Source organism: Aspergillus brasiliensis (genome assembly GCF_001889945.1).
Source record: "Aspergillus brasiliensis CBS 101740 unplaced genomic scaffold ASPBRscaffold_20, whole genome shotgun sequence".
NCBI lineage: Eukaryota > Fungi > Ascomycota > Eurotiomycetes > Eurotiales > Aspergillaceae > Aspergillus > Aspergillus brasiliensis.
The window spans coordinates 323,839-350,964 of NW_027137461.1; the positions used below are offsets into that span (position 1 = coordinate 323,839).

The 27,126-nt window shown below is 49.5% G+C and overlaps 10 protein-coding genes across 10 annotated transcripts; 7 read left to right on the forward strand and 3 right to left on the reverse strand.

The window, feature by feature from the left end:
- Positions 1–185: 185 nt before the first annotated feature.
- Positions 186–1,783, reverse strand: ASPBRDRAFT_200900 (protein-lysine N-methyltransferase; the record flags this gene model as incomplete). Its single annotated transcript, XM_067621487.1, has 4 exons — positions 186–301; positions 405–540; positions 837–1,442; positions 1,547–1,783. 4 exons carry the CDS (start codon positions 1,781–1,783, stop codon positions 186–188), a joined length of 1,095 nt encoding a protein of 364 aa, XP_067473836.1.
- A 764-nt stretch (positions 1,784–2,547) lies between these two features.
- ASPBRDRAFT_48888 (40S ribosomal protein eS24) lies at positions 2,548–3,160 on the forward strand (the record flags this gene model as incomplete). Its single annotated transcript, XM_067626183.1, has 2 exons — positions 2,548–2,794; positions 2,866–3,160. Coding segments are annotated over 2 exons (324 nt in total), but the record flags the coding sequence as incomplete, so codon positions are not given.
- A 2,081-nt stretch (positions 3,161–5,241) lies between these two features.
- On the reverse strand, positions 5,242–7,244 carry ASPBRDRAFT_422211 (uncharacterized protein). Its single transcript, XM_067624758.1, has 3 exons — positions 6,910–7,244; positions 6,738–6,845; positions 5,242–6,677 (listed from the first exon to the last, which is right to left on the reverse strand). Exons 1-3 carry the CDS (start codon positions 7,135–7,137, stop codon positions 5,550–5,552), a joined length of 1,464 nt encoding a protein of 487 aa, XP_067473838.1. The 5' UTR covers positions 7,138–7,244; the 3' UTR covers positions 5,242–5,549.
- Positions 7,245–10,806: 3,562 nt separating this feature from the next.
- Positions 10,807–12,421, forward strand: ASPBRDRAFT_137676 (uncharacterized protein; the record flags this gene model as incomplete). Its single annotated transcript, XM_067618922.1, has 4 exons — positions 10,807–10,886; positions 10,995–11,695; positions 11,749–11,945; positions 12,005–12,421. 4 exons carry the CDS (start codon positions 10,807–10,809, stop codon positions 12,419–12,421), a joined length of 1,395 nt encoding a protein of 464 aa, XP_067473839.1.
- A 713-nt stretch (positions 12,422–13,134) lies between these two features.
- On the forward strand, positions 13,135–14,899 carry ASPBRDRAFT_48891 (UDP-N-acetylglucosamine diphosphorylase). Its single transcript, XM_067626184.1, has 3 exons — positions 13,135–13,933; positions 13,992–14,726; positions 14,810–14,899. The coding sequence occupies exons 1-3, from the start codon at positions 13,217–13,219 to the stop codon at positions 14,879–14,881; spliced, it is 1,524 nt and encodes a 507-aa protein (XP_067473840.1). The 5' UTR covers positions 13,135–13,216; the 3' UTR covers positions 14,882–14,899.
- Positions 14,900–17,650: 2,751 nt separating this feature from the next.
- ASPBRDRAFT_422116 (uncharacterized protein) lies at positions 17,651–18,348 on the forward strand. Its single transcript, XM_067624755.1, has one exon. It carries the CDS (start codon positions 17,908–17,910, stop codon positions 18,268–18,270), a length of 363 nt encoding a protein of 120 aa, XP_067473841.1. The 5' UTR covers positions 17,651–17,907; the 3' UTR covers positions 18,271–18,348.
- A 1,293-nt stretch (positions 18,349–19,641) lies between these two features.
- Positions 19,642–20,277, forward strand: ASPBRDRAFT_422230 (uncharacterized protein). The gene is made up of 2 exons (XM_067624759.1): positions 19,642–19,894; positions 19,942–20,277. Exons 1-2 carry the CDS (start codon positions 19,721–19,723, stop codon positions 20,167–20,169), a joined length of 402 nt encoding a protein of 133 aa, XP_067473842.1. The 5' UTR covers positions 19,642–19,720; the 3' UTR covers positions 20,170–20,277.
- Positions 20,278–20,295: 18 nt separating this feature from the next.
- ASPBRDRAFT_48894 (putative ribosomal small subunit assembly protein) lies at positions 20,296–21,755 on the forward strand. The gene is made up of 2 exons (XM_067626185.1): positions 20,296–21,297; positions 21,362–21,755. Exons 1-2 carry the CDS (start codon positions 20,386–20,388, stop codon positions 21,368–21,370), a joined length of 921 nt encoding a protein of 306 aa, XP_067473843.1. The 5' UTR covers positions 20,296–20,385; the 3' UTR covers positions 21,371–21,755.
- A 394-nt stretch (positions 21,756–22,149) lies between these two features.
- ASPBRDRAFT_137723 (general transcription factor IIH subunit TFB6 family) lies at positions 22,150–23,192 on the forward strand (the record flags this gene model as incomplete). The annotated part of the gene is made up of 2 exons (XM_067618923.1): positions 22,150–22,570; positions 22,675–23,192. 2 exons carry the CDS (start codon positions 22,150–22,152, stop codon positions 23,190–23,192), a joined length of 939 nt encoding a protein of 312 aa, XP_067473844.1.
- A 2,210-nt stretch (positions 23,193–25,402) lies between these two features.
- On the reverse strand, positions 25,403–26,020 carry ASPBRDRAFT_48896 (uncharacterized protein). Its single transcript, XM_067626186.1, has 3 exons — positions 25,704–26,020; positions 25,590–25,624; positions 25,403–25,443 (listed from the first exon to the last, which is right to left on the reverse strand). Exon 1 carries the CDS (start codon positions 26,012–26,014, stop codon positions 25,799–25,801), a length of 216 nt encoding a protein of 71 aa, XP_067473845.1. The 5' UTR covers positions 26,015–26,020; the 3' UTR covers positions 25,403–25,443; positions 25,590–25,624; positions 25,704–25,798.
- Positions 26,021–27,126: the final 1,106 nt, after the last annotated feature.

Here is a 27,126-nt window from a genome sequence, read left to right on the forward strand (position 1 = left end):
ACATACATAAATTACTATATTACTATCACTCTTAGAAGAGATTTCTCTAATGAACATTATTACACGAATATCTTTAGCTGGTACATTTCAACCAAGTCATCACCATTCTTTTCTCTATGTCTATAATACTATATACACCCACACTCTAGAACAATTCCCCCTTGAAACATAGAAATTTGAGAAGACTAAGCAGTAATCCGATACGTTCTAATCGGTATAGCCGTGGAATGAAAAAACCCCGTCTGCTGATCCTCAGCCGGCGACTCGAACGGAACACGTTCCACCTTCAAATCACTATTCTCTGCTCGTTACAATAAAACAGTCAGTGAGTTTCACACACGCGCACGCACAGACACACACAAATATAAAATTAGAACTGAAAAGAGGAAAGGGGGGAAACGCACCACAAGCTTTCAAAAAAGCGCCAAAAGTCCGCTCGTTGCGTAATGTCGCGGAGATGAGAAATTCCTTGACGGCGTATTTCTCGAAGAGGGATTTGACGGTCTGGACGAGGAGGGGGACGAGGTCGATGTCGTAGATCTGTGGATGGAGTATTCGTCAGTATTGATTATACTTGACCTTTTTGCATGAGGCGAGGTGAGGTGAGATGAGGTAGGGAGGTAAGTATGTAGTGCAACGCGACACAGCATACAACACAACGCGATGTATATCATCAATCGGTCGGTACAGAGTAGTTAGGAAGTACTGAGGAACACTCAGGAAATCCGCTCCAGAATAGGCGATTGCATCCAGTAACCCACTTCAACTCTTCCCAATCCATCCCACAGTATACAAAGCGAAACAAGGATTAAAGGGAAGAAAAGCAAAGAACGTACCAAATCCGCACCCAGCGCAACATCAAACTCCACCTTCTCATCATCATTCTCCACTTCACCCTTCTCATCCTCATCCTCCTCCTCCTCATCATCATCATCATCATCCTTACCATTCCCCCTACTCAGCTCCCTCCCCCACTCCCAAATCCACCCCTTGAACACCCCACCCCCATCTAAACCATTCCGTCCCGCACAATCCCCAATCTGTCTCATCAACCCCAGCTCCCGATCCGTAGCCACCACCACCTCCGGCTGCAGATACCTCGCACAGAACATCGACACCATGCCCGTGCCGGCGCCTAGCTCCAGGACCTTCTTCCCAGCTATATGGGCCCGTCCTGCCGCCGTAGAGGAGAGGTACGTGGCGAGATGCAATGCCGCTTCCCATGTTCTGTGGCCCGTCGTGCCGGCTGTTATGATGGCGGAGCGAGATTCAGAGGTGAGGATTGTTCTCCTCCTCGGTTGAGATCCATTTTCATGGTCTTCTTCTTCTTCTGGTGGCGCAGTGTAAGTAATGTATGTGAGTTTCTGCGCTTGCTCGATCGAGGAAGGTTTGGGTTGTGTGAGGAGCGTGCTGTATTCTTCTAGAATGGATTCGTTGATTTCCTATATTTATGGATTGATTTAAGGTTAGCTACAGTGTAAGAGGGGAGGAAGGTAGGGTATGCAGTGCAAAAGCATACTCATGGGGATGATTGGATCATGCGTACATCCTCCTCGGGGTTGGAGAGTAGGGATTCGAGTTTGGTGATAAGGCGCTTTAGCACGCGCGTGCGGTAGGCGGGCGGGGGGAGGGGGTGGTCATTGGCGGCGTGGGATTCGGAGAAGAGGGTGTTGTAGATGGTTTCTTGCGTGGTGGGGTGAAGGAGAGTACTGTCTGGGGGGAAGGTGAGGAGGTGAGGGTCGAGTTGTTGGAAGTATTGCGCTGTGAGGAGCGAGAGAGACATTTTGGTATAGACAAATGGAGTGACTCTCATGTAGTTGAGATAAAAAGTGATATACTTTTGTAGATAGCCCACTGATAAGTATATCTTAGTGGATTGGATAGGTTAGTAAGCAATGCGCTACCCTAGCATAAAGTATTTAGTTCAACAAGTCTAACCTGCTCGGGTAAGGTGTGTATTACTAAGTATACACCCACAAAGGGTAACTGGCTAACTATATCCGGCTAGTGTAGCCTAGCCGAGCCCACAGGCGATGCACAACGAAACTCTGCCAAAATTGAATCGAGCGCATCTCGAGCCCGCCAACGACTGACAGCGACTTCGACAACCCGCGCCCCCCGTTTCTGCCCTTCAGCTTCTCCCTGTCGCACGCAGATTCTCGCTGTCAACTGCACCTGCAACCATGGCCGACGCTCCCGTTACCCTGCGGACTCGCAAGTTCATCCGCAACCCCCTGCTTGCTCGTAAGCAGATGGTCGTGTAAGCTCCCTTCACCACCGAGCTGGAAGGAAAGGAAGAAGGAAGGAAATTGCAAAAAGGGATACGGACGGATACATGAAGAGGAGGGACAAAGAAAGAGGAGGAAAAATGTCCGGATGGAAATGATCGATATTTGAGCACACTCGGTATATACTATAATATTCTCTGTGTGTTTCAATATTGGATATCGAAATCCGGACATATCGGACAGACAACAGGGATTTTTGGAGGCAAACCAGCAAGAGGAATACACGGCATGCTGATGATTGATTTTCTTTTTCAACAGGGATGTCCTCCACCCCAACCGCGCCAACGTCTCCAAGGACGAGCTCCGCGACAAGCTCGCCGACCTGTACAAGTCCAACAAGGACCAGGTCTCCGTCTTCGGTTTCCGCACCCAGTACGGTGGTGGTAAGAGCACTGGATTCGCTCTCATCTACGACTCCCAGGAGGCCCTGAAGAAGTTCGAGCCCCTCTACCGCCTGGTCCGCATCGGTGCTGGTTCCAAGGTCGAGAAGCCCAGCAGACAGCAGCGTATGTTTCTACACACTACCTATACTATCAATCATTATTCGGACCGGAAACAATACTCACAATCTCTACAGGCAAGCAACGGAAGAACCGCTCCAAGAAGTTCCGCGGTACCGCCAAGACCAAGGGCCCCAAGAAGAACAAGGACTAAGCGGATCGTCACGATGGATTTCCGTGCGGTTGAGAGAGAGGGGGGTCGTTGCAGGATTCGAATTCACTTTCGGATCATCGGATACCTTACTACTCGGACGACGACGAAGAATTAGAAGAAGAAGACGGACGTCGACACGCGGACCCGGGCCTGAAGTGAAAAAAGAAGAAGGAAAAATTGTTACAATTTTTTTTGATTCCCTGCTGGATATGAGGGGGGAAAGAAAAAGAAGAACATTGGGTGGTGTGTGTGGTTGTCGTGTGTGTATGTGAATGAGGGCGTTATCATCAAACTCGTTTCATGGTTTCTTTTTAACTTTCCCTCTATTCTACTTACCGTATGGGGCGGGCACCGCATAACCTGCCTATGTTTCTTTGTTTCTTTTTCGTTTTCTCTTTTTCTTTTTCTCTCTCATATCAACGAACTCCCTCTCCCTCTTATGAAGAATGAAAAAAAAGATCAGGGAAGATTTTCAAAAAGACTTTCACTTCTTTCGCATAATTTTCATACCCTCGGTGATAAGTGTGGGTTGGACGTTCTTGCTTTTTGCTTCTTCTTTTTCGCGCGCGCGTGCCGGGGATATTCGGGGATTGATGTCCATTAAAATTAAATATATCCCTTTTCTGTTATACCCTACTACTATTGACTACTACGGAGTACTGCCCGATAACGTCTAGAATATCTGTGTGTCTGTGCTTTCACTCCGTCGATCTTCCGTCCGGAACAAGTAACAACATGCCCATTCACCTCACAGATCCCCCAAGAGACAAAGAACAATCCCCCAATCTAGTTATCCGATCCGGCCTTCCCAACGCCATCCAACAATCCTTCTTTTATCCCCGTGTGCCTATATCGCCAGCCACCACCACCACCACCACCACCACCACCATCGCATCATCATTAATCAAGGGTCCCCATTAGTAGTGTAAAGCTGGCGGGTGAGATGCTCCACACATACACACAACCCCCGACGCCCACTACTAGACTACTAGTATCTAACCTCCAGTCAATCAGCTACTTATCTCCCCGTAGTAAGACATACATGAAAGCCAGATATAGTAACTTATGGTAATATTCCCCCCCGCCCCCAATGACATGATCAATTCAACTCTTTGTCCTTGTCCTTGTGCTTGTCCCACCCAACACATATACTACTACTACTACTACTACTACTACTACTACTACTACTACTACTACTACTACTACTACTACTACGCACATACACTCACTGCCCGCTTGCTTACCCGAGCGGAAAGCTGGACCCGGGGGAAAGGACCGGAAGACCCGTGGGAGTGGTGTGGTGTGATGCTGGGTACTACTTATCTGTAAGTACTAGGTTACATGATTACTCCGTAGAGTAGTATGTATTTCAGTTGATTTGTCATTTGTGTAAGTACGGGGTGACATTACTATCTATATATTTACTGTTGTATTACTACTCATTCCTGGTAATGGTCATGCTTGGGGTCTGTATACTTGGGGTAACGGCTTGGCGGGGAGATGTGGAGGAGGAGGAGAAGGAGGTTACTTAGTAGGTAGTAGTAGGTCGGGTTAGGTTAGGCTGGGTTAGGTAGGTAAGTGGGATGATAAAATCTCATACTTATGGACCGGGGTTGTTGGTTCCTCTCCTTCGGTTTCTTTCCTGGCTGGGATGGGAAGGATAATTGGTGTTACTTGTGAGGTGAGTATTGGGGCTGCTGTACCCCCATAGTAGTTGATGATCAAATAGATATCAACTAAAGGGGAAGAGATAGCTACTATATAGTACTATATTCGTACTCTAGGTGATTGCTCTGAGAAGCATTCGGACAATCTATGGTTGATGTCATAGTATGCAGATATGGTGTAGATCAAGATTAAGTATGCAATTAGAGGAGATGCTATCCTTATTATTTTCATACAATCCCCCCCCCCTCCTCTTTCCCCCTCCCCCTTCTCCCACTCCCATATTGAGGTCACGCGGGTGTAACCCATTAGGCTGTCAGGCAGCATTGATCAAAATCAGGAAAAGTAAAAAACGTAAAACGGAGCAAGAATAATCAATGGGGTTATCAAAAAACAGGGCAAAAGTGATATGACAACAGCAGCAGCAATAGCAATAATAGCAGCAGCAACAACGGCGCCCTCTCTTTTCCCTGGCCCAACAAATAAGAAAAACAGTTCGAGACAATTAATTAATCCATAAGCAATCAAAATCAGTGAGCCACCTGCGAAGAAAGAAAGACCAGCCAGCCCATCCTGGGGATCTGGTCAGGCTGACAAGGTAATCAATACCACCCGGCTGAAAAAACAAAAAAAGAACACAGAAATAAGGGGCAGAAACAAATCAAAACATAGAGCCAACTGACCTTAATATTAGTAGTGTAACATTTAAGTGATTTGTTTCTGTAGTCTTCTGGCTGTGTGGGTGTATGTAAGATTCCCACAAAATTAAAAGCGCTTTCGGCTTTGGAAAATGGTGCTGTTTGCCGACGTCGCTGTCGGTAAGAATTAGGGCCCTTGTTGGTGGCCAACTTGGGGATCGGCGCTGCCAAGGCGCTTAACGGTCTATAGATAGCTTGTACGCTACCCTGGACGTTCATCGGGGCCGCATGGCCACCTAGGTCTCTAGCACTCGCTCGAACTGTTCAGCGACGGGATGGCGGTGTGGTGGTGTATCTCTGTGGCAGCTCGAAACGCTGGGCTGGGAACCAACGGCGGAGGACTAGGATGTCCCGGCACTGGGCGCGTGTACGTGAGCCCGCTCATCAGCATCGATCCTGCCCCGTCGGCTGGAGAGTGGTCCTTGTCGCGCCTTTCGCTACTGCTATACACGTAGGTATCGGAGCCGTAGTCGGAAAGGTGGTCATGCGAGAACGTCCGTGATGGTTGGCGGCTGTCACTGGGGCTTTCGCGAAGCCCGTCGCTCGTCTCAATTGCGTCCAAGGCAGGAGCAAACGAACCAGCGGAGATCAAAGGCGATGAGCTACCATTCGACGGTAAGTACCCAAACGTCATATCCTGCGCCGATCTGCTCCGGTTGATAGGGCCGCTTCTATAGGTCTCGCCTGAGCTGTGCATACGGCCATGGTTTAACATGGTGCTCTTATGGGACCAGCTGTTGTTGTCTCGGTATCCGTACGGAATTCCGTAGAGTGTTTCTTCAGTTGTCGTGAAGCTGTTTATTCCCATTTGAGCTTGACTCCGACTGGGATTGGGAAGTGTCCGATCCGTCCCTTGTCCTTCTGCGGTTGGATAGCTCATCGTTGGGACGATAGGTAGGCCTTCGGTCGAATGGGGAATGTAAAACGCCGATTGATGCAAAGAGGCGTCGGCATCGCTGTCTGAGTAAACTTGTATATTGGGACTCCTGCCAACATGAACACTCTGATTCCACATTTTTGGATTCCATGTCTGTCCGCAGTGATCCATGAATATGTTCGGTGGAGCACTCGGCAGGATATACCCAGACGACGGAGATGCGTACGCCGAAGCCTCGTCTGAGTAGGGCAAACCGTGATCCACTCCAAAGGGATGTCGATGGTATGCACTATGAGAATCGGCTGATCCGAGATCATAACTGGATGCCCGTGGAAAAGGGGCCATGCGAAGATTGGAAGAGGTCGTCGGTACTTCCCCTATCTTTGGCGTCATAGTCGGTACATACAGACCTGATCTTGGAGAGGGAGACATCGTAGTAGCTCCGGAGATCTGGGGCCATTCACTGGCTCTCGGCTGCATCATTTCCGAATTTACCTATGGTTGATCAGCTATTGTCTCTATGGCCGAGGTCTCTGATGGGGACACAGTACATACCCTCAAGAACTGGCAATGCTTATGTCCGGCATTGATGCAGTTAGAGCAACCATGTCCATTGCCACTGTCGCCGCTACATTTAATCTTTCTTTTTCGACATCGATTACACTGCTCAAGGTCAGTGCCTGTCTCCTCTTGCAATCGCGTTCTCAGCTTTTAGTTAGGAACTTACTGCCACTTGTATCCGACGCCTGGTGGAGTTCCGGCTCTTGCTATCTAGCTCGCTGCCAGGGCTCACACACGCAGAACTCCTATCCACTATGTCATGACGTGAATCACTCTGTACGGAGTGTGCTATTGACAGAGCGTCTCGCTTGGAGTGTGGCCCGAAGCTGACTTCGTCCTCCGGAGAGTAGTAGGATTGGGCCATCACTTGATCCATCAGTGCGGAGGAAAACATGCTGTTGTCTATTGTGAGACTCACGTGTAGTCAAGACAAGGCTAAAGAGTAATAAGACTTCTCAAAGGTTTGTTGCTAGCATAAGAAGGCTGGTAGATCAGGGATAATAGTGACCAGCATGTTCCGTCTACCACCAAATATTCAGAAAGAAACCGGGAGGGATGAGGGGGGGTTAAGTCGGAAGCAAGGCCAGATTTAAGTCCATGTGTCAGTGATGCGTAGTCTTCCTGCTGGAAGAAGGCCTGGCCCATTTTCTTTTGGGCTCAATTGTTTTAATTTCCAATCCCTTTTCGGCGTGGAGGAAGGTCACTGCTGTTGGTTTCTAGCCTTGGGATACGTTCTCAGACCGACCATCACCTCACCAGGAGCATTTCCCAGCTCCAAGGGGAATTAAACGTCACGACCTGATTCGAGGTGGCTGCTAGTTTGATACCTTAACTGTTCTTTCTCTGGTTGTACCAGGGTAGTAACATGCAATTTTCCGTGTTGCATTTTTATTCAAGAAGAACATAAGAAATTGAAAGTTGGAGGACCCCCAAAAGCATGCTGATAGTAGTCCAGGCAGGCCAAAATACCCCGGCGTTTTAGAGGTTCTGTTTCACAAAAGTAACGTTGCACCAGTTGACCTGATTCGATAGTCATTGCAAGGCCTATCAAGCGTAGCTGGGAAGGTCAGAGATCTCTGAGCTGTTTCATCCAATCACCTCCCAAGGGCCCTCCGCTGGTGCTTCTGTTTCCGCCACTCCAGTGTTTAGATGATGACATGCTGCTCTCATAAAAGAAACGGCGTCCATAGTGACAGGCTAAGTCGGCACTAGGAATAAGCGGTCGCGGAGCAGCGGAGCAGACAGCCACCGGCTACGTTTGCAGGAACCCTCTCAGATGCGCCCACCTACCTACTACCCTATTGACGTTGCGAAAGCCTTGAACGTGTGCAAGTTTGCCGATGATAGAACAATGGTCGACAGTGATACCCTATTGGCTGCAACAGCCGGTATCGAACAGCCCTCGTTATTCTTCTTTCCCTTCTTTTTACTGGCCTGCACGTCTAAATTCGCCAGTACTTTTGGCATACAGCATCGAATCTCGAATCGGATCGAATAACCATCGTAGCCACGAGTCACTTTAGATATCGGGATTCCTTGTCAAGGTAAGGAGAAGGCGGATACATGACCGAGCTTGAGCGTGCTGTGCAAACGGACCTGCTCCAATGAGACTGCACCGTTGTCTCGGAACTCTTGGTTTCCCAGGGTTCTCAATAATTCATTACAAGAATTCACGGCAACCGCTGGGTTCGATTGGATCATTTTGTTCCCAGTAAAGCATCATAATCTGGCTTAGCAGCCAAGACTGGACCAGAGAATAGCCCTGGTATATAATGGACCGTCTTTAAAACTGTGTCCCCGGTCACCGGGCTGGGACTGGATCTGCACTAGTATGCATGGCTTCTGGTTTCCAGGTTTTGCCACAGAGATCGGAACAATAAGAGGGAAAGTCTGGCCTCATTGAGGGAAAGCAGAAAAAAAGAGAAAAAGGGAAATGCTCGAATAGGAGAATGGCGACGTACTTCCTGAACCCGACGAAGCCTGACAAGGCCTGTGGGGCATGGGAGATCTTAGTATGCATGAGGTTCAGGGACACGGGGTCCAGTGCATATTCTCACTGTCTGGCAGGGGCTGTCAAAGTGTCAACATCTGCTGGCGCTCAAATCCACTGGTTTAAGACAACGATTGGCCCAGATCGGAACGGTTTCCACTTGTCAGTTGTAAGGTAGATAGGTGCAAAGTAGTCATGAATATCACGGAGACTACAAGATCAGCGAACGGAGCTAAAATTGTTAGTGTGTCTTTGGTTGGCGATCAAGGGAGATCACACAGAGATAAGACACGGAATCTTATGTTTCAAGATCGGTAGCCAACGAAATGAGCTAAGAGAACAAAGAAGAGTGAGAGAGGTAGAAGTGAGCTAGATGTAAACACGGAGAAATTAGGGGCAGTATGAAAGGCTAGACAGCAATAAAATAAAAATTTTCAAAAGAGCAAAAGAATGTCAAAAGAGTGAAGAAAAAGGAAAGTGACAAGAGCAAAGGCCTAGCTATAAGCTGAAAGGCGGAATACCCTATTTACTTCTTTCACCTCACCATCACATAGTAGTTGCATCAGCTCCTCTGCCATTGGCAATAAGACCAGCCACCGAATAGGGGGAACCCTTTGGAGAGCATGAATCCCATTTTCCTTCCTCCGTAGTCCCAAACGATGCCCTGACTCAATCCTTATTGTAAAGGGGCTCCGGGTTAGGTAAAGTACACCACGTGTCTCTGATAGCAGATGGTTGCTGGCATAGCTGCACCGAGTCATTGATGGGAAGATTGATCGACTGTTGGGTCCAGCTGCAAGAGACCGCCCGTTTTTTCGCAACGCCCCTGTGGTGGAACTCGTAAAGCAGATGGGACACGGGGCAGGGAACCGGACATCACAAAGCATCTGATATCCATCGGATACTTCTCTTCTCTTTCTACTGCTAAGCCGGGCCGATTCCCAGTGGTGTACCTGTTGATTCCTGATTGAGCATCTTTAGGTAGAGTTGGCGTGCCCTTTTCGCCCTTTTTTATTCCTTTACTTCCAGAGCTCTCGCTTTGTGCTTCGTAGAGCCGATGGCCTGCGCAGCCGGTAACTTGTGCCATGGAGCCAACGGCAACAACTCCGTCAGAGCACTAAACAGTGCCTGCTGGATCTCGGCCCAAGCCTAGTGTAAAACTATTTCTTGCCTTGATTGTTCTCGTCCAACAGGGTCCTCCGGAAGTTATGCCGCTCAGCTGAGAAAGACGGCGGTTACACGGGAGGAGGAAGCGCCGGTTCGACCATCCGATAGTGAAACACCCCGAAAGACGCCGAGAGTGATTAACAGCAGCGCACGATGCTTCAGGGTCTGTGAGCCCGTCATCTTGCTGTCATTCTGTCATTGAACTAGGTTATAGTCTTCCCTGTTGGCCAAAGCCAGTCCACCAGTAGTCTAGTACCAACCTAGCAGGGGTTGGTTGATCGACGGTTGGTTAGTTTAGTTGTGTTGAGGTGGTGGTGGTTGATTGATCATTTGATCATGGGAGAGATCCAGCAACTGTTTTGTAGACCAGATAGTAGTTATCTAGCGTAGTGAAAAGACAGTCTGGAGGAACTAGTTGTACTTCGGGTGCAAAGTACAGAGTAACTGGTAGCTGATCGACGAGCGGACCAGGAAGTGGAAACTTGAAATAGAAAGAATGGAACGAATAATAACGAAGAAGAAGAAATAGATTTAATCTGACTGGGCAGCAGGGACTTCAATGCGCTTAAATTGTGACATTTCTGCTCCAGTCAAAGGCAAAGACGATGCTGAAGCCGTTGGCCCGCCAAAACTCAACTAAAAACAGACTCGCGTCTTTCTGCCGCCCCATCGAGCTTCGCTTCTCCTCGGCATCCATCCTGGTCCTTTTGCATCATTCGGAGCTCTCACTCACACGACTCTCTCTCTCTCTCTTCCTCGCTCGGTCATCCCAGCCCTTAATCGTTCGGGCCTATTAGCGTTCCATCTTCTTCTGGAACCTTTTCCTGTCCTTGTCTCCATTTTCCCCTTCCTGTCTAACGCATCGTCGATCCTCGCAGTATCGCCCGCAGCGGCCGGGTATTTGCCATGAGTGTCCTGCTGGAAACTTCTCTGGGTGACATCGTCATCGATCTGCTGGTCGAGGAGTCCCCTAAAGCGTGCGAAAAGTGAGCACTCCCCTTAATCTTCGATTCCTGTTTTGCTGTGGTGCTTTTGCGCGCGTACAAATCGAGTGGCTGAACAGGAACTAAGCTGTCTGTGGTTTTCCGCTTTAGCTTCCTAAAGCTATGCAAGGTTAAATATTACAATTTTTCGCCCGTTCATAGCGTCCAAAAGAACTTCACCTTCCAAACTGGCGATCCGATTGGCCCCGATTCCGCAGAAAGCGATGGTGGTTCGTCAATATGGGGCCTGCTGCAGGGCCCTTCTCAACGGACATTTCCCCTCCAGCTCCCGCCCAAGTTGAAGCATGACGAACGCGGCACTGTGAGCATGGCCACCGTACCTTCCCCCACCGACCCTGATCTGCGCATCGCCGCTAGTCAGTTCATCATCACACTTGGAGACAATCTCGATTATCTGGATGGCAAGGCGGTGATCTTCGGGAAAGTTGTGGAGGGGTTTGACGTCCTGGAGAAAGTCAACGAGGCCTTTATCGATGATCGCGGCCGGCCGCTCAAAGACATCCGTATCCGTCACACCGTCATCCTCGATGATCCTTTCGAAGACCCCCCGGGCTTGGTGGAGCCGGCAGAGAGCCCGGTGCCGTCCAAGGCACAGCTGGCTACAGTGAGAATCGCTGATGATGAAGACTTGGATGACGACATGGACGAGGAGTCAATGGAGAGGCTGCGACGGGAGCGCGAAGCAAGGGCACAGGCGTTGACCCTGGAAATGGTTGGCGATCTTCCCTTCGCCGAGGTCAAGCCGCCAGAGAACGTCTTGTTCGTCTGCAAGTTGAATCCAGTCACTCAAGGTATGCATCCCAGATCGCGCCTTGGTCATGTTCCGAACTCACACATCTACTAGATGAGGATCTCAACCTGATCTTCAGTCGCTTCGGACCCATTCTATCTTGTGAGGTCATCCGCGACAAGCGAACTGGTGACAGCCTACAATACGCTTTTATCGAGTTTGAGAACCAGAAGGACTGCGAACAGGCATACTTCAAGATGCAGGGTGTCTTGATTGATGACCACCGTATCCACGTTGATTTTTCCCAGAGTGTGAGTCCGGCGTCCGCGCACGCTTTTCCAATACAGGCTAACAATGATCTCAAAATTAGGTATCTAAATTGTCCGAGAGCTGGCGCAATGCTACGATTACCAAGCGCAGCAATCAACGGGGTGGCTTTGGCGGTGTTGCCGGCCTAGAGAAGAAGCGCCAGTACCGGGCAACAGAGAACACTCGTCAACGAGATGATGATTATCACATGGTCTTCGATAAGAATGCACCCCGAGCGAGATCTGGTCGGGACGACCGATCCTACAGTCGAAGCCCACCGCGGAAGCCACAACGGGAAAGACGAGTCAGTCGGAGCCCTCGGCGGGACTCGTATGGGAATCGGTACCGAGATCGATCCTACAGCCGGAGTCCACCACGGCGGGATTCCTACGGGGACCGAGACCGTCGATATAACGACAGTGAGCGGCGGCGGGATCGCCGTGACGACGATAGATACCGGGAAAGACGGCGTCGTTGATCATATATTGGGGTCAATAATGTAAATTAACCATACGCTAATACCAACTTACAAGATACCGTCATATAAGAAGACGGATGTATGAAAGACACCTTAAGTATATCTATCGTTCTGTGAAGCGAAAGTGTGTGTTTTATTATACACTTAACTAGTTAGGGGCAGATACTAGTTGGTTAACTAGTTCAACTAACTACAGAGTAGGTTCTTTCTTCTTTGCCCTTAGTCATTCTCAGATCCAGGAACCTTTTCAGGGGTCAGGTGGACAAGCAGATCTGAACTGGCGCCAGTCGGTGAGCTTGGAAGCCTGAAAGCCTGAAACCGGGTCCACGGCTTGCCCCGCCGGCCCCTCCAACTGTTTGGGAATCGATTGGCTGCAACAAGCTGGACGAAGGGCTGCGATCGAGCAATTCATGGGCGTGAGGGAATAGTGGCTCCCCATAAGCCATAATAATGTATCTGCGGCAACTGCTAGTCCCGTCTAAAAATAATCAATTGAAACTTAGGGATCCAGGCGGTCAATAATATTGCGCTGCAGCAGGACGACGTAGCCTGTTGGTACTAGTAGTCAGTAACTAAGTAGTTGACTGGTATTTATTCTTGACGGACAGATCCCCCGCGCTTTCACACCCTGTACACCCCTCCTCCTCCTCCCTTGCTCTCTCTCCTAACCATCCTCTTTCTTCCCTCGATACCCCTCTAGTACTCTCTCCCTTTTTTACTCCAGCCCATCCTTTTCTCCTTCCTCCTCTCCTCACCTCATACCACCTATCCTCTTCATTCCATCATTCCTCAATCATGGCTGCTGCTGCCATTAAAGAAACCGTCTCCAACCTTATCCATGGCCAGTCCGAACCCGCTCTTCGGGAGCCCTCCCCCGAGGAATTCGAGCAACTGAAGAAGAAGTACACCGATGCCGGCCAAGGACAGGTGTTTGCCTTCGTTGACGAGCTGAAGCCCGCTGAGAAGGCTCAGCTGTTTCACCAGTTGAACAACTTCGATCCCATCCGCATCAACGAGCTGGCCGAGAAGGCCCTGAACCCTCCTAAGGCCGAGCAGGGCCCGGTCTCCCTCGAACCCCTCCCCGAAGTGGCTACCGCATCGATCCTGGACTCGGACCCGAAGGACATTCAGAAGTGGTACGATGAAGGTCTGCAGTTGGTCGCCGGAAACAAGGTCGCTGTGGTGTTGATGGCTGGTGGACAAGGCACCCGTCTGGGTAGCTCCGCCCCCAAGGGTTGCTTTGACATCGGCCTGCCCAGCCACAAGTCTCTCTTCCAAATCCAGGCTGAGCGTATCGCTAAGCTCCAGATCCTCGCAAAGAAGTCTTCTGGCAAGGAGGCCGTGATCCCTTGGTATGTCATGACCAGCGGACCTACTCGTAAGCCCACGGAGGAATTTTTCCAGCAACACAACTACTTCGGTCTCGACAAGAGCAATGTGATCATCTTCGAGCAGGGTGTTCTGCCTTGTATCTCTAACGAGGGCAAGATTCTGATGGAAAGCAAGTCTAAGGTGCGTTTTCTTTCTTTCACATTATGCCCCGAACCCCCTCCCTGACCCTGAACTTTAGGCAGCTGTTGCCCCCGATGGCAACGGTGGTATCTACCTTGCCCTCTTGACTTCGGGAGTGAGGGAGGACATGCGGAAGCGTGGAATCCAGCACATTCACACCTACTGCGTCGACAACTGCCTGGTCAAGGTTGCCGACCCTGTCTTCATCGGCTTTGCTGCCTCGAAGGACGTCGACATCGCTACAAAGGTCGTCCGCAAGCGCAATGCCACCGAGTCGGTCGGTCTGATTCTCCAGAGAAACGGCAAGCCCGATGTCGTCGAGTACTCCGAGATCGACCAGGAGACAGCCGAGGCCAAGGATCCCAAGCAGCCCGATGTCCTGAAGTTCCGTGCCGCCAACATTGTCAACCACTACTACTCCTTCCGTTTCTTCGAATCCATTGAGAGCTGGTCTCACAAGCTGCCCCACCACGTTGCCCGCAAGAAGATCCCTTGCATCAAGCCCGAGACCGGCGAGGCGTTCAAGCCCGAGAAGCCCAACGGCATCAAGCTCGAGCAGTTTGTGTTTGACGTTTTCCCCATGACCCCTCTGGAGAAGTTCGCCAGCATTGAGGTGCGTCGTGAGGACGAGTTCTCGCCCCTCAAGAATGCCCGCGGCACTGGTGAGGACGACCCCGACACCAGCAAGGCCGACATCATGAAGCAGGGCCAGCGCTGGATCGAGCAGGCCGGTGGTGTCGTTGTCACTGAAGACGAGGCTGTCGGTGTGGAAGTCTCGCCTCTGATCAGCTACGTAAGTGCTTCCGGATTTGCGTCGATGGACCCGATTGCTTTATCACATGCGTGCTTGAAACCAGACTGACATTTGAGTTACAGGGTGGAGAAGGGCTGGAGTTCCTCAAGGGCCGTGAGCTCAAGGCCCCGGCTGTGGTTGAGAAGGAAGAGTAAATAGGATCATCATATTGCGGGAGTTAGGACAGCTTGTATGAAACTACTAATAATGCATAAATCAATCGACCGCTGTGTATAGGCAGGGTTAACCTTTTTGAAGCAAAACATGTTGGATAGCTCACGTCTCAAATACTCTTCTGTAACGACGCGATCGAAGCGTACCGTAGGAAAACCCGCGGGCGAACCTTGGGAGGGGGACAAGGAAGCTTAGAGAGTATCCATGATTTGCATGGCGGTGGCCTTGATTACCAGCCAGCTTGGGATGCGGTCATAAATTTCACTACTGGAATTTACAATAGCCATACTGATACAGCTCGCCGATTGGGGTTCCTTCTATACTTCCAGTAGACCGACTACTAGTAGATATATCTACGGAGAACACGTTTTTAGCTCGTTCTTCTCAAAGGCCAGGTCTAGACTGGGCCTTCCCAACAACAATCCAGCCCCAGCTTCGGACGTGTCTGCTCCAGGTGCAAAAAAGAAAAGTGTTTCGGACTCGAGAGGGTGCGCCACAGAGCTGCATGTCATCGAGAATGACAACTGCCAGACAGACGGTTTCAAACTTGTACCGCCAGTCACCAGTCTTCTAGACAATACAAGTCATAACCGGAACGTGTGCCTCAGGCCGTGCGCACGCGAGAGCCAACAGCCAATCAGATGGCGGATCAACCACCTTACGCGATACGGGAACGGCCGGGACCCATGGTAAATTTCGATTCGAACCGGTATCTTTCCTGTTACCGTACTGAAAACGAAACGCTGCGACACTGGTTTCTTTCCGTTTCCTTGCCTAGCTTCATCGCTTAAGTTGTTGCATTCGAAATCCTTTTCTATTCATCCGTCTTTGTGTGCCAGGAGAAATCCCGTTCAAGAGCTATCTTTTTTTGCTTATTTGTCTCTCGTGGTTCGGAGGGATTGGTGTTGCTGTGAGGTCTAGTTTGGAGTGTGTTCAGTGCTGGGTTTGTGTGCCTTTCCTCTTTTTTTTTTCTTTCCTGTCATTTTTTTCCCTATCGTTATTCCCAATTTGGTGTCGCTTTTGGCTTTGTCAGCCCACTTTTTCCAGTCTCAAGAGTGGGCTGTCGGAAGTGCTGCTATTCCTCCTCCAAGGTTCTCAAGCTGACAATCCGAACAGTACTATTGACAAGGAGATTAGAAGATCAGTTGTTGGTTTTAGGAAGAGTGAGTGCTGTCAGATGTCCCTCGTGACTTCCATACGTTCCCGTGGCCGTTTCGCGACTTCAGTTCCTTCCACCCATTCTTCGGCCGATTTTTTGTCCGCATCCTACTTCCGTGGAAGACAAGCCCTCCATCATGAACTCGGCAGTGGAGGAACCAGTCACTTACACTTCGTCCGCGGCAGCTGAGCGCATGGAATATATGATTTCCTCCCTAGTTGTGCCGCCGACGAACTGTGTTCTATGACGCCCACTTGCTATGCCGATGCGAATGGCTCTTACCAGCCGCGGGATCTTCACAAGCATGGATCAGAAGCGCTGACCGAGTGACTTGCTCTTTTATAGCTCAATTTTTATCGACAAAATGTTGTTGTCTCGTCGTGCCTGCTACAAGTGTGGCAACATTGGCCACTACGCTGGTTAGTAGTTGCTTTGGGAAGGAAACGCCTTGGCCCATGCCGGAATTTGCTAACGGGCTGACGTAGAGGTCTGCTCTTCCTCTGAGCGTCTCTGCTACAACTGTGAGTAGACCCTTTTCATTGGCGGCTTATTTATTGCGCATCATTTGCTGATATGATTACGTGGTTCAACAGGCAAGCAGCCTGGTAGGTCCTTTATGTGTGTCACGTCGCTCGAACGAGATCTCTGATCGATCAATCGACAGGCCATGAGTCCAGCAGCTGCCCGCGTCCTCGTACGACTGAGAGTAAGGTTTTCGGTCCTCGTGGTTGGAACGCACCGGAATGCTGATATATCTCCGATCCAGCCAAGCAATGCTACAACTGCCAGGGACTAGGCCACGTTCAGGCCGATTGTCCTACGTTGCGCCTTAACGGTGCCAACGGCCGCTGCTACAACTGCAGCCAGCCCGGCCACCTTGCCGTACGTTTTCTCGTCGACCCCAGCTTCTTGTTTTCCGGGCAGAACCGTTGACCTTCTCCTAGCGCAACTGCCCCGCTCCTGCTTCCGGTGCTCCCCGGGCCCCTGCTGCTCCCCGCGGCGGATTCAACAGCGGTTTCCGTGGAGGATACGGATACCCCCGTGCTGCTACCTGCTACAAGTGCGGTGGCCCTAACCACTTCGCCCGTGACTGCCAGGCTCAGGCTATGAAGTGCTACGCCTGCGGCAAGCTGGTAGGTGTTCTTGCCATACATTGATTACAATATGAACGTTAGGGCTTATCATATTCCATAGGGTCACATCTCCCGCGACTGCACTGCCCCCAACGGCGGTCCCCTGAGCTCCGCCGGCAAGGTCTGCTACAAGTGCTCCCAGGCCGGACACATCTCCCGCGACTGCCCCAACAACGAGGCCGTTGCTCAGCAGCCCGTTGACGCTGCTGCTGCCCCTGCTGCCCCTGTCGCCGCCGCCGCTGCCGAGGTCAGCGCGGAGGCTGCTCCCGTTGCTGCTGCGGCTCCTACCACCGCTGTCGCATAGAGGATGAATTTAATGACTGATTGATCCCAGTTTCTGGGAGCCTGTTTTCTATTCTTTCTTTTTGTAATAGGGTTTGCCGATATCGGTCTCATTTCTTTTTCATTATTCCCATGGTTTCTTCCTTTGCATATATTGCGCCCCTCCTGTTCCACTTCTCGGCACCGACCGGTTTCTATTCCTATTATGTATACGACGAACAAAAGTTTCACGAAGTCTTAGGTTCCTTTATTGCTTGGATCCTATACACGGCTCAGGGTCTTATGGTTGGCGTCTATTGATCTCCTCGGGTATCTTTCTCATTTTCCAAATTCAGGTGCGGCAAAGAAAAGAGGGAGACGAGGCCAGGCGAGGTGAAAGGTGAAGTGAGCGCAGCAGAGACATTGGTGGACCGAAGCAAACGCGTTGATATGCATGGGAAGAGGCTTCAAGTTGTTACGGATGGGATTGTGTGTGATGAAGATAGTGAATGGTCTACAGGTACCTGGCGCGGTGGTTACCTCCTCATCTTTTCGTACTATATCCTCCATATATTCGTCAAATGGGAAGCAAAACAAAACCAAAAAACAAAAAGCAAAAAAGAAACATTATTCCAAATCCAAAAGTGGTGTCCGTTGCAGTTTTATGGAGAGCCTGGGTTGGATCCAGCCTTCATGTTTTGATAATAGTAGCCTACCGGGTAAAGCTATCAACTTGATCGGGTGTGGATGTTTCGTCCAGCTTATCCATACTGTCCAGCGTCTCGGTCGTAGAAAGATGAAGTATTGTCATCCCTAAATTGACTGATGGGCTTGGTATTGCTCTTCCTGTCACGAGCAGACCCCGTGACGCTGGACTATTCCACTTCCTCATTCCAACTACCTTGGTTCTCGATTTGTTGCTCGCAGTTGCAATTGGCATTTAATCGGCTCTATCATCTCTGTTTTTCAACCCCAGATCTCCCCATATCAACTTCAATCAAGTGGCAATCATGCCCGGCTCAGACACCAGCGACGAGTTTAACGATGATGTAGCCATCTCTTTCTCCCTTCTTCATCCCCTATGAACAGCTTACGTTGCTACGTTGTCTATCTATTGTTTAGCCTTAATGACGCTATGTCCTTTATAGGTCTTCATCCTTGATATCGATACCATTCAAGCCCATGGTATATACATTACTCGTCACTGTCTACTTTCTCTCGTGATCATAGACTAATAGGCTCAAGGCATCGGAGTAGCGGATATCACGAAGTTGAAGACGAATGGATACTATACCGTTGCTGTATGCATTATCCGGTCTATGTGGCGTTCAATATTCGGTAACCTTCGCTGTTAACCTGCTCAGTCTGTTCACGGTGCCACCCGCAAGAACCTATTGAAGATAAAGGGATTCAGTGAGGTCAAGGTTGAGAAGATCAAGGATGCTACTCAGAAGAGCTTGGTACGTATACATGTTGATGTCGTCTGAGGTTACTATCCGTGTGGGGTGCTAACTGCTGTCTATATATACAGCCCTCAGCTTCCGGCTTCATCACGGCAATGGAACTATGCCATCAACGGAAGAGGATTGTTCGGATCTCTACTGGGAGTAAACAGTTTGATTCTATCCTAGGAGGGTAAGACCTTTCCTTTGTTCTACTGCTATACGAATGAACGACTTAGTTGATTCCATCTAGTGGCTTCCAAAGCATGAGCATCAGCGAAGTCTTCGGCGAGTTTCGATGCGGCAAGACACAGCTATCGCACACTATGTCCGTCATAGCCCAGCTCCCTAAGGAATTGGGTGGCGCAGACGGCAAGGTGGCATATATTGATACTGAGGGAACGTTCAGACCTGAGCGCATCGCTCAGATTGCAGAACGGTTTGGTGTCGATGCTGATGCTGCTCAGGAGAATATTGCTTATGCACGAGCACTCAACAGCGAGCACCAGCTGGAGCTGTTGAATACTCTCAGTAAAGAGTTTGCTGGTGGAGAGTATAGGTTGTTGATCATTGATAGCATCATGAATTGTTTCAGGGTCGATTATTGTGGACGTGGAGAGCTCGCTGATCGTCAGCAGAAGTTGAATCAGTTTTTGATGAAGCTAGCTCATATGGCTGAAGGTATGTCTTTTGTTCCTTATATATATATATATATATATATATATATATATAGTGTTGGAGGGCTAATTTTGTTGTTGTTTGCAGAATTCAACATCTGTGTTCTGATGGTTCGTTCCCCGTCGATATTCAGATAGATACAGTCTAATGCGATACAGACCAACCAGGTTCAGAGTGACCCTGGCGCTAGTGCACTCTTCGCTGGAGCCGATGGACGCAAGCCCGTTGGAGGTCATGTCCTGGCACATGCGTCGGCAACTCGCGTGCTTCTCCGCAAGGGCCGTGGTGAAGAGCGAGTGGCTAAGATACAGGACTCCCCAGGTATGTCATAGTGTATATGTCTCTGTTAATGCTCTAACTGTCTATAGACTGCCCTGAGAGAGAGGCGACGTATGTCATCACCAATGGTGGGATCAATGATCCTGATAAGGTGTAGTTCCGATAAAGGGATGGTTCAAGACGGAGCAATGGGAAAGAACTGGGGAAAGGCCATACGGCGCATGCTAAGAGGGCACATTTTCATTATTTCTGCTGAAGCGATCTACCTGCAGCAGCAATGTATTACAATGTCAGCCACAAGTTTAATGTTAATTTGAGATCAAGTACTCCGTTCCTCTCAAGTTATCGGGTAAAAGCAGAACAACTCTCTCCGCCTTCACAAACTGCCGTTGCAAAATTTCCCGCTAAAGTAAAAAAAGTCTCTCCGCCAACTAATTTGCGGCGCTACAATTTCCGCAACCCCTACCAGTCAACCACTCCTTTAACCTTCTTGTCTCACTTAGAAACAGGGACCTTCGAGACTGTCAGCCAAAATGAAGAAAGATCTCGAGATCGCAGGATTCTCCATCCTGCCTCTACACTTCCCCGCAACTCCAGCATATCCCAAATCAGCAACACACTACCTCTACCTCCGCGCCCATGAGCCTCGCATCCCAGACGCCGACACCCCCCGCTCCATGTTCATTGTGAACATCCCCGTCGACACGACCGAAACCCACCTGCGCCACCTCTTCGGCACACAGCTCTCCGCGGGCCGGGTAGAACGAGTGGAATTCGAAGCCGTCCCGACCAAAAAGAAGGGCATGCAAGCCACCCCGCAAGCCAACATCGCCAGCAGCAAGAAACGCAAGCGCGTCACAGCCGATGAACTCCAAGCACAGCTGGACGATGTCGAACTCCCCGCTACCTGGGACCGACAGCTTCAGAAGAGCGGATCGCACGCGATCGTCGTCTTCGCCGACAATCCCAGCATGGAGGCGAGTCTGAAAGCGGCGCGCAAGGCCGCGAAAAAGGGCACAGAGATTGTCTGGGGTGAGGGTGTTGAGGGCGATCGGGTACCTGCTCTGGGACTGCAGAGGTATCTGACCCATGAGCAATTGAGGTATCCGGATCGGGCGGAGTTGTTGCGCACCGTTAATGATTTCATGACGGTGTTCACGCAGGTTGCGGAGGTTAGGAAGAGGGAGGAGGCACGCAGGGCCCAGGAACCCGACGAGGATGGATTTATTACTGTTACGTCTGGACCGAAGTTGGCGGAGGCGGCTCATGAGGATGAAGCGAGGGAGTTGGTTGAGAAGCAGAAGCAGAAGTCTAAGGGTTTGGAGGACTTCTATCGGTTCCAGTCGCGTGAGAAGAGAAAGGAGAAGCAAAACCAGTTGCTTAAGAAGTTTGATGAGGATAGGAGGAAGTTGGCGGATATGAAGAAGCGGAAGGGGAAGATTGCAGTAAGTTTCTCCATCTCGTCCCTCATCGGGTTTGGTATGTGTGTAGGTACTAACGGTGTCTCAGCCTGAGTGATCTTGTTCTTTCGTCTTGTTTGGCATTGTTGGGTCGGTTTAGCATGGCGTTTGGGGGGTTCGTCCAAAAGTGCTTTATTCGATAGAGAATTGGCTCGGAGGGATGCCGGATGATGTGAGTCTTGAGACTTTTTTTTCTTTGCTTCTTGTGGTCTGCACTGCATATGATGAGTCCGCTGGGGCCAGAGTAGCAAGACTCAGCTGTTGCTTGATGTCATGCTATGTCTACAAAAACCAGCTCAATCCAATCTTCTCACCTATCTGAAGCAATACTGTCTTTGTGATGCGTTTGGCTTGCAGGAGTTTCCATTCCATTGCTGACTCACCGGCAGGCATATGTTCGCTTCTTGTAGACTAGATATATAACATTATCATTTGATAACCACATTTTATCCTATACTATAACTGTAAACTGTAACTCGCATTTCTTAGATTCTTTAAAGCAGTCGTCGACATTCCTTCAATATAGTAACGCACAGACCAACCCGGCTTGGCGATGACATCGTCGGCGCATCGCATCGCATCGCATCGGACAATCCAAGATTCAAGCAAAGAGCATCAGATCAGATCAGCCCACCAGAAAGACAACAACATGCATACCAATATCAGCTAGCAGAGGCAGCAGCAGTAGCAGCATCTTGAACCCAGAGAATATCCGTGTCTGCAAGCAATATACTACCCCACACCAACACCAAATCTACCACCACCCCACCATTTCACTATTTCTCATCGCAACTCCAAAAATCTCAACCTCCCCCCACCTCACACAACAACCAAACAATGGCCTCCACAACAACCGGCAGCAGAATAGGGGAAGGAGAAACAGCAGCAGCAGGAGGAGGAGGAGGTTTCATGCCCCCCAACCTCCCATCCCCGGCGCCCTCGACCCCGCGACCAAGCACGCCTTCCCTCCTCCCCAAACCCCGAACACATCCTCTTCGCGCCGGCTCCGCCAAAGAAGCAACAGTGATCAATCATATCGATACAACTTTACTAAGGATTTCGCGTCGTCATGCGAAGAAATTCAGTAGTGCTTACTATAATCCTAACGACCCTTCCAATGCCAATACCAACTACTCCCCAGTTTCATCCTCAAACCAGAAGGTGGAAGAAGAAGATGATGTACAAGGCTACGAAAGCTTCAAAGAAGTAGCTCGTGATTTGGAGGGATTGGTGGATGTGCTTTGGGTTAGTGGGACGCGTATGTATTCCCCCTCCTCTCCCCCGCGACTCATTCTTTATTTTACTCTTTCTCCATATGGAACTGTGGTGGTTAGAGCAAATGCTGATAGAGGTATATACTAGCATCCCTCCAAATCCCCTACCTCATCTCCCTAGCCATCCAAGTCAACTCCTATCTCCCCGAGTATCCGTTCTCGGCAGCGCCTACGTTCCGATTACTGCGGAAGTTGGATGAGGTGTTTGCGGAGCTTTTAGGTGGTGGTGAGGGGCAGAAGAAATGTGTGGTGTCTATGACGGAGAAGGTCCGGATTAAGAGTATTGCGGAGTCGTGCCGGGTGTTGGTCGTTGAGACGAGAGAGAAGGAAAATGAGGATGGTCTAGGGGAGGAGGATGACTATGATGAAGACGAGGATGAAGAGTTCGAGGATGTGTATGGGAATGCGAATAAATTGGAGGACTATATGCCCATTCCTGGGAAGTGGGAGATGGAGACGGCGAAGGTTTATGAGAGGACGATTCAGCTGTTGGGTGATGAATTGGGCACCGTGGGCGAGTTCTGTGATGATGATATGGCCGCTGGGGAGGGAGAGGTTTGTGATACGGGGGATTTTGTGGTCGAGCTGGATGAGGATGAAAGTTGATGCCACTGTTTCCCATCTGGCTTGGTTTGATGGTATATGTTATAATGTCTGGACAGTAGGTATCAGGGTGTCTATGGCGTTAGTGGAAAATGAGGACAGTTGGGTTGTTGGAATTCTATATGATAGCAAGGATGCATAACGAGTGCTTGGAGTTATGGTTTCATTTGATTTGGTTCAATTGTTCGCTACATTGCTATCACCTAGCTCAAACACTCTCCTCTCTAACTACAGTATTCTACTACAGCAATGGCATACGGCAACAGCAGTAGTCTAGACTTCAGTGACTTTGTTCCAATTTCCGGCCCGAAAAGGGCCGATTCAATAATAAGCCCATGCTCCAAGCAGAGCAGATGTGCCGCATCCGCGCCCCCTAACAACCGAAGCTGACACGAACCAAGAAAAGAGGCTGTGACCGCGTAGCTGTTCGGAGGGACCGGATCGGTGTGAGTGGGGATGTGCTTGCTGAACTGGTGAGAGTTCGGGACAATCCCCTACCCTACCTCAGTTCGGAGGAGTGGAAGTGAGGGAGTGGGTCGTTGAGAGGGGATTTTTGGATGGTTCGTACGGAGTTGATACATGTGGACGTGGATAATGTCAGTAGAAGGAATGCCTAGTTGGTTAGTAGAGCGTTGAGGCATAGACATGATAAAATGTAAGTATAGTAAATACGTTACCCGATGAGATTGTCAGCTTCAGCTTGGTTTCAAGCTATATGAAACACAGCTAGAAACTCCTTCCGGGGGAGACTCTGGGTTGGGATTATGTCTGGTATTTGGGATATTGGCATCCATGGTTCAGCATGCACCCATTACAGCAACAAAAAAGATACAATGAAGGCCCTGTCCTGTATCAGATTTCCAGCCAAGGTACTTATAGTAGGAAACCCTGGTTGAGGGTCTCCAGCCGAGAAGCAAGAAAGGGTTGGTTGGTTTGAGAGAAAATTGTGTGCGTGTGCGTATTGTATGCATTGATTAAACGGCCAGGTGTGCAAGAAGGAGGGCGGAAATCTGCAAGGGACGGGCTGCTTAACAAGCAGCGGCATGATAGTGTAACCAACCCGACCCTACTTACTTCTTCTCATGTATGTGCATATGTAGTATCTCAATGATACCTGCAGTTGAAATATGTGCTGATAATGAAGGAGGGTGAGCAAACAATTCTTCTGGCTGTGTATTGATATAATCATCATCTACTACTTAGTGACTATAGTTCTCTGGTGTAGTTGGAAGTAAGGGTGGCCCAAGCTAGGAAAGGGCACACTAGGCAGCCTTATTCCTTGTAGATATTCCGTGGTTATTATGTCTTTGAATAGATCGATCTCTCTATCTTCCCTTCCCTCCATCTTTCGGAAATTGCTCACGATACACATGGAATCAAGGGAAGAGTATCCATAGATATCTCCCTTGCTCATGCCAATGACCTTTCCATGGGATGATAACAATAATGATGATCTTTCTCCGGATAACAAGCGAGCCAGCGAGCCAATTGTCCCCCTTTCCCGGAATTGATGACGCTCGTATTCTTGCCACCGGAAGTGTATTGACTGTTCTTTCCCTAACAACCCAGGTAGGTTAAGTTATTACCACACGGGATCCTGCAGTCGGTCGGTCGGTCGGTCGCGTCGCGTGCGCGTCGAGGCAAAGCTGACTGGGAGAGTTTACAAGCTAACTAAGAACTATAACCATCAAGTCAGTTAACTCAGTACAGCTAAGCTAGAGTTTAGATCATAGACACAATAACATCAACAACCCATTGTGAATTGAAACAGACTAGATAGCTACTAGCTAGAATCTGGAACGTTGACCACCCATGAACCAGCCCCCTTCCCCTTCCCCTTCACGAGGCTGAAAGGAATTCTGTCTCAGACACCGACCACAACTCGTGGGAATCCAGAACCCGCAATCTGACTTGCCTGATTAGGCGCGGGCGGTACTGGTGTAATGCCAATGACAGGCTGCGGATGCCCAAAATTACCGTACGAGCCGCCGGTGCCCGGATACTGACCAATGGGCACCACATGGACCTCATTTCCATGGTTCGAGCTGCCCCCGGTGGAGTCGCCCTCACATGGAATGGTCGCCCTTCTTTTGCTTGCTCGTCCAATTTCTTTTTATATAATCGCGGCTAATCCACACCAGAAACCTTGTGTTATGCGGAAATTCCTGGCTATGACCTCAATTGGAATGAAGTTGATTGCCTTCTGGCTCTCAACTGAAGTCAATCTGGCAGCAAGCATAGCATCCCTTTGATTGTAAGTATCAAAGCAGTTAGTTAGTCAGTCAATCAGTTGATCGACCTTCCGCTTATTTCCTTAGTCCTGTTCGCTTTGACCATCTCCCCCCGACGGCCACTATCCATCTATTATTAACGTGAACTAACTACAGACACTGGCACCAGTGGACTATGGTACTGTGTAAAAAAAAAAAAAAGAGGTAAAGCCTCCCCATCAATTTGTACAATTAATTCTCCAAGGGTGCTAGTGAGGAAAAATTTACATTTTAATTTATTCAGAGTATAGCACCATCATCCACTTCCACATGGACACCGTCTTGCTTCTCGAATCTCTCCTGGGTACCCGATTAGTCCTCCGTCATAGACAGAGCAGGCTAGCTGCTCCACGATCCATGGGTCTGGGGCGCATTGGTGGGGGCCATTTTTCCTTTCATTGAACTTTTCCCACAAGTCCAGGCGCTGCCAGTTTGACCCGGTCGTCGGTCTGGTTGGTCATTGATTGTTGTTGAGAGTTTCTTCGGGGCAATTAATCCCCTGTTAGAAGAGAGAAAAGAGAGAAAAAAAAGACAGTAATCCATTAAGACCGCCATTTCAGCCCCCCCCCCCTCTTCCCCCAATCCTCCCGCCTCCCAACCACAAAGTTCAGCTAACATCTACTTGCCATTCAGCCGCCCAGCTGGAATAGACACCTTGTACAGTAGGGCACAAAAGAGATGGTCGATCCAAAATGTGAACAATGAGAAAGGGCTGAAGTGGCTGCAAACGGCAACCGATCTACGAATGAATCCCGACCAGGCCAGGGCGGAGAACGGGACAGGACCTATGACGATAAGGGCCCATGGGACGCGAATGGAACCCGACGAGTCACAATGCAAGACCACGCAGGGAAAAGGCCTCACGCCTTTCTTTCTGGCCGTCCTGGGCTCTCTGCATGTGCATTTGCTCAGGTCCTTGCAGATTTCGTGCAGCGATTCGGCCATATTTATGAATCCTCCAGGTAGGTACAGGTCGATCACGATCCTTCGTCTACTTTTACCTCTTTTTTTCCGCCCTTTGCAAGTTTGTTTACCTCTTGCCATGTATCAGTTGATTAGTTGATTAGTTAGTTACTTATTTATTCCCACCACCATTACTTGTAAGTAAGTATACATACACCCGTTCAAGGGGCACCAGATTATGTTGTGTACTTGACCATCCCCTTGCCTCACGGTGGTGTGTCTGCGAATAAAGACCCTCCAATTTCCCTCTATCTTGGGGGTGATGTTCGTTCAAATTGTCGATTTGATGAGCACATGCTGCCTCTCCCTACATGACTCGAGAGATCGTTATCAAATCTCTCGTTTCTCGTCCAGCGATCGGAGGGAGATGATGAGCAGACCGATCAAGTTGTGGTATGTCCAAAACCCAAGCCATGGGTACCGTTCACAAAGCCCGATGGTTTTTTAAGCTCATTGATCTTCCAAGTTATCGGGTCCCAATCATCCCAACAACATCACACAAAAAGCAAAGGACAAAAGGAAAGGTGAAAAAGAGCATTAAATTAAATAAGGAAAGAAAACAAAAATAAAGTGAACTGAAATGAAAAGAAGCAAAAAGAAAAGAATGCAGAGTTTATTGCCTAGGTTTGTTCAAACTACCAGAGGAATACTAGTACAAAGATTATTGCATGCGATGGAAATAAGGACCATGTCAGGTTGCGAAC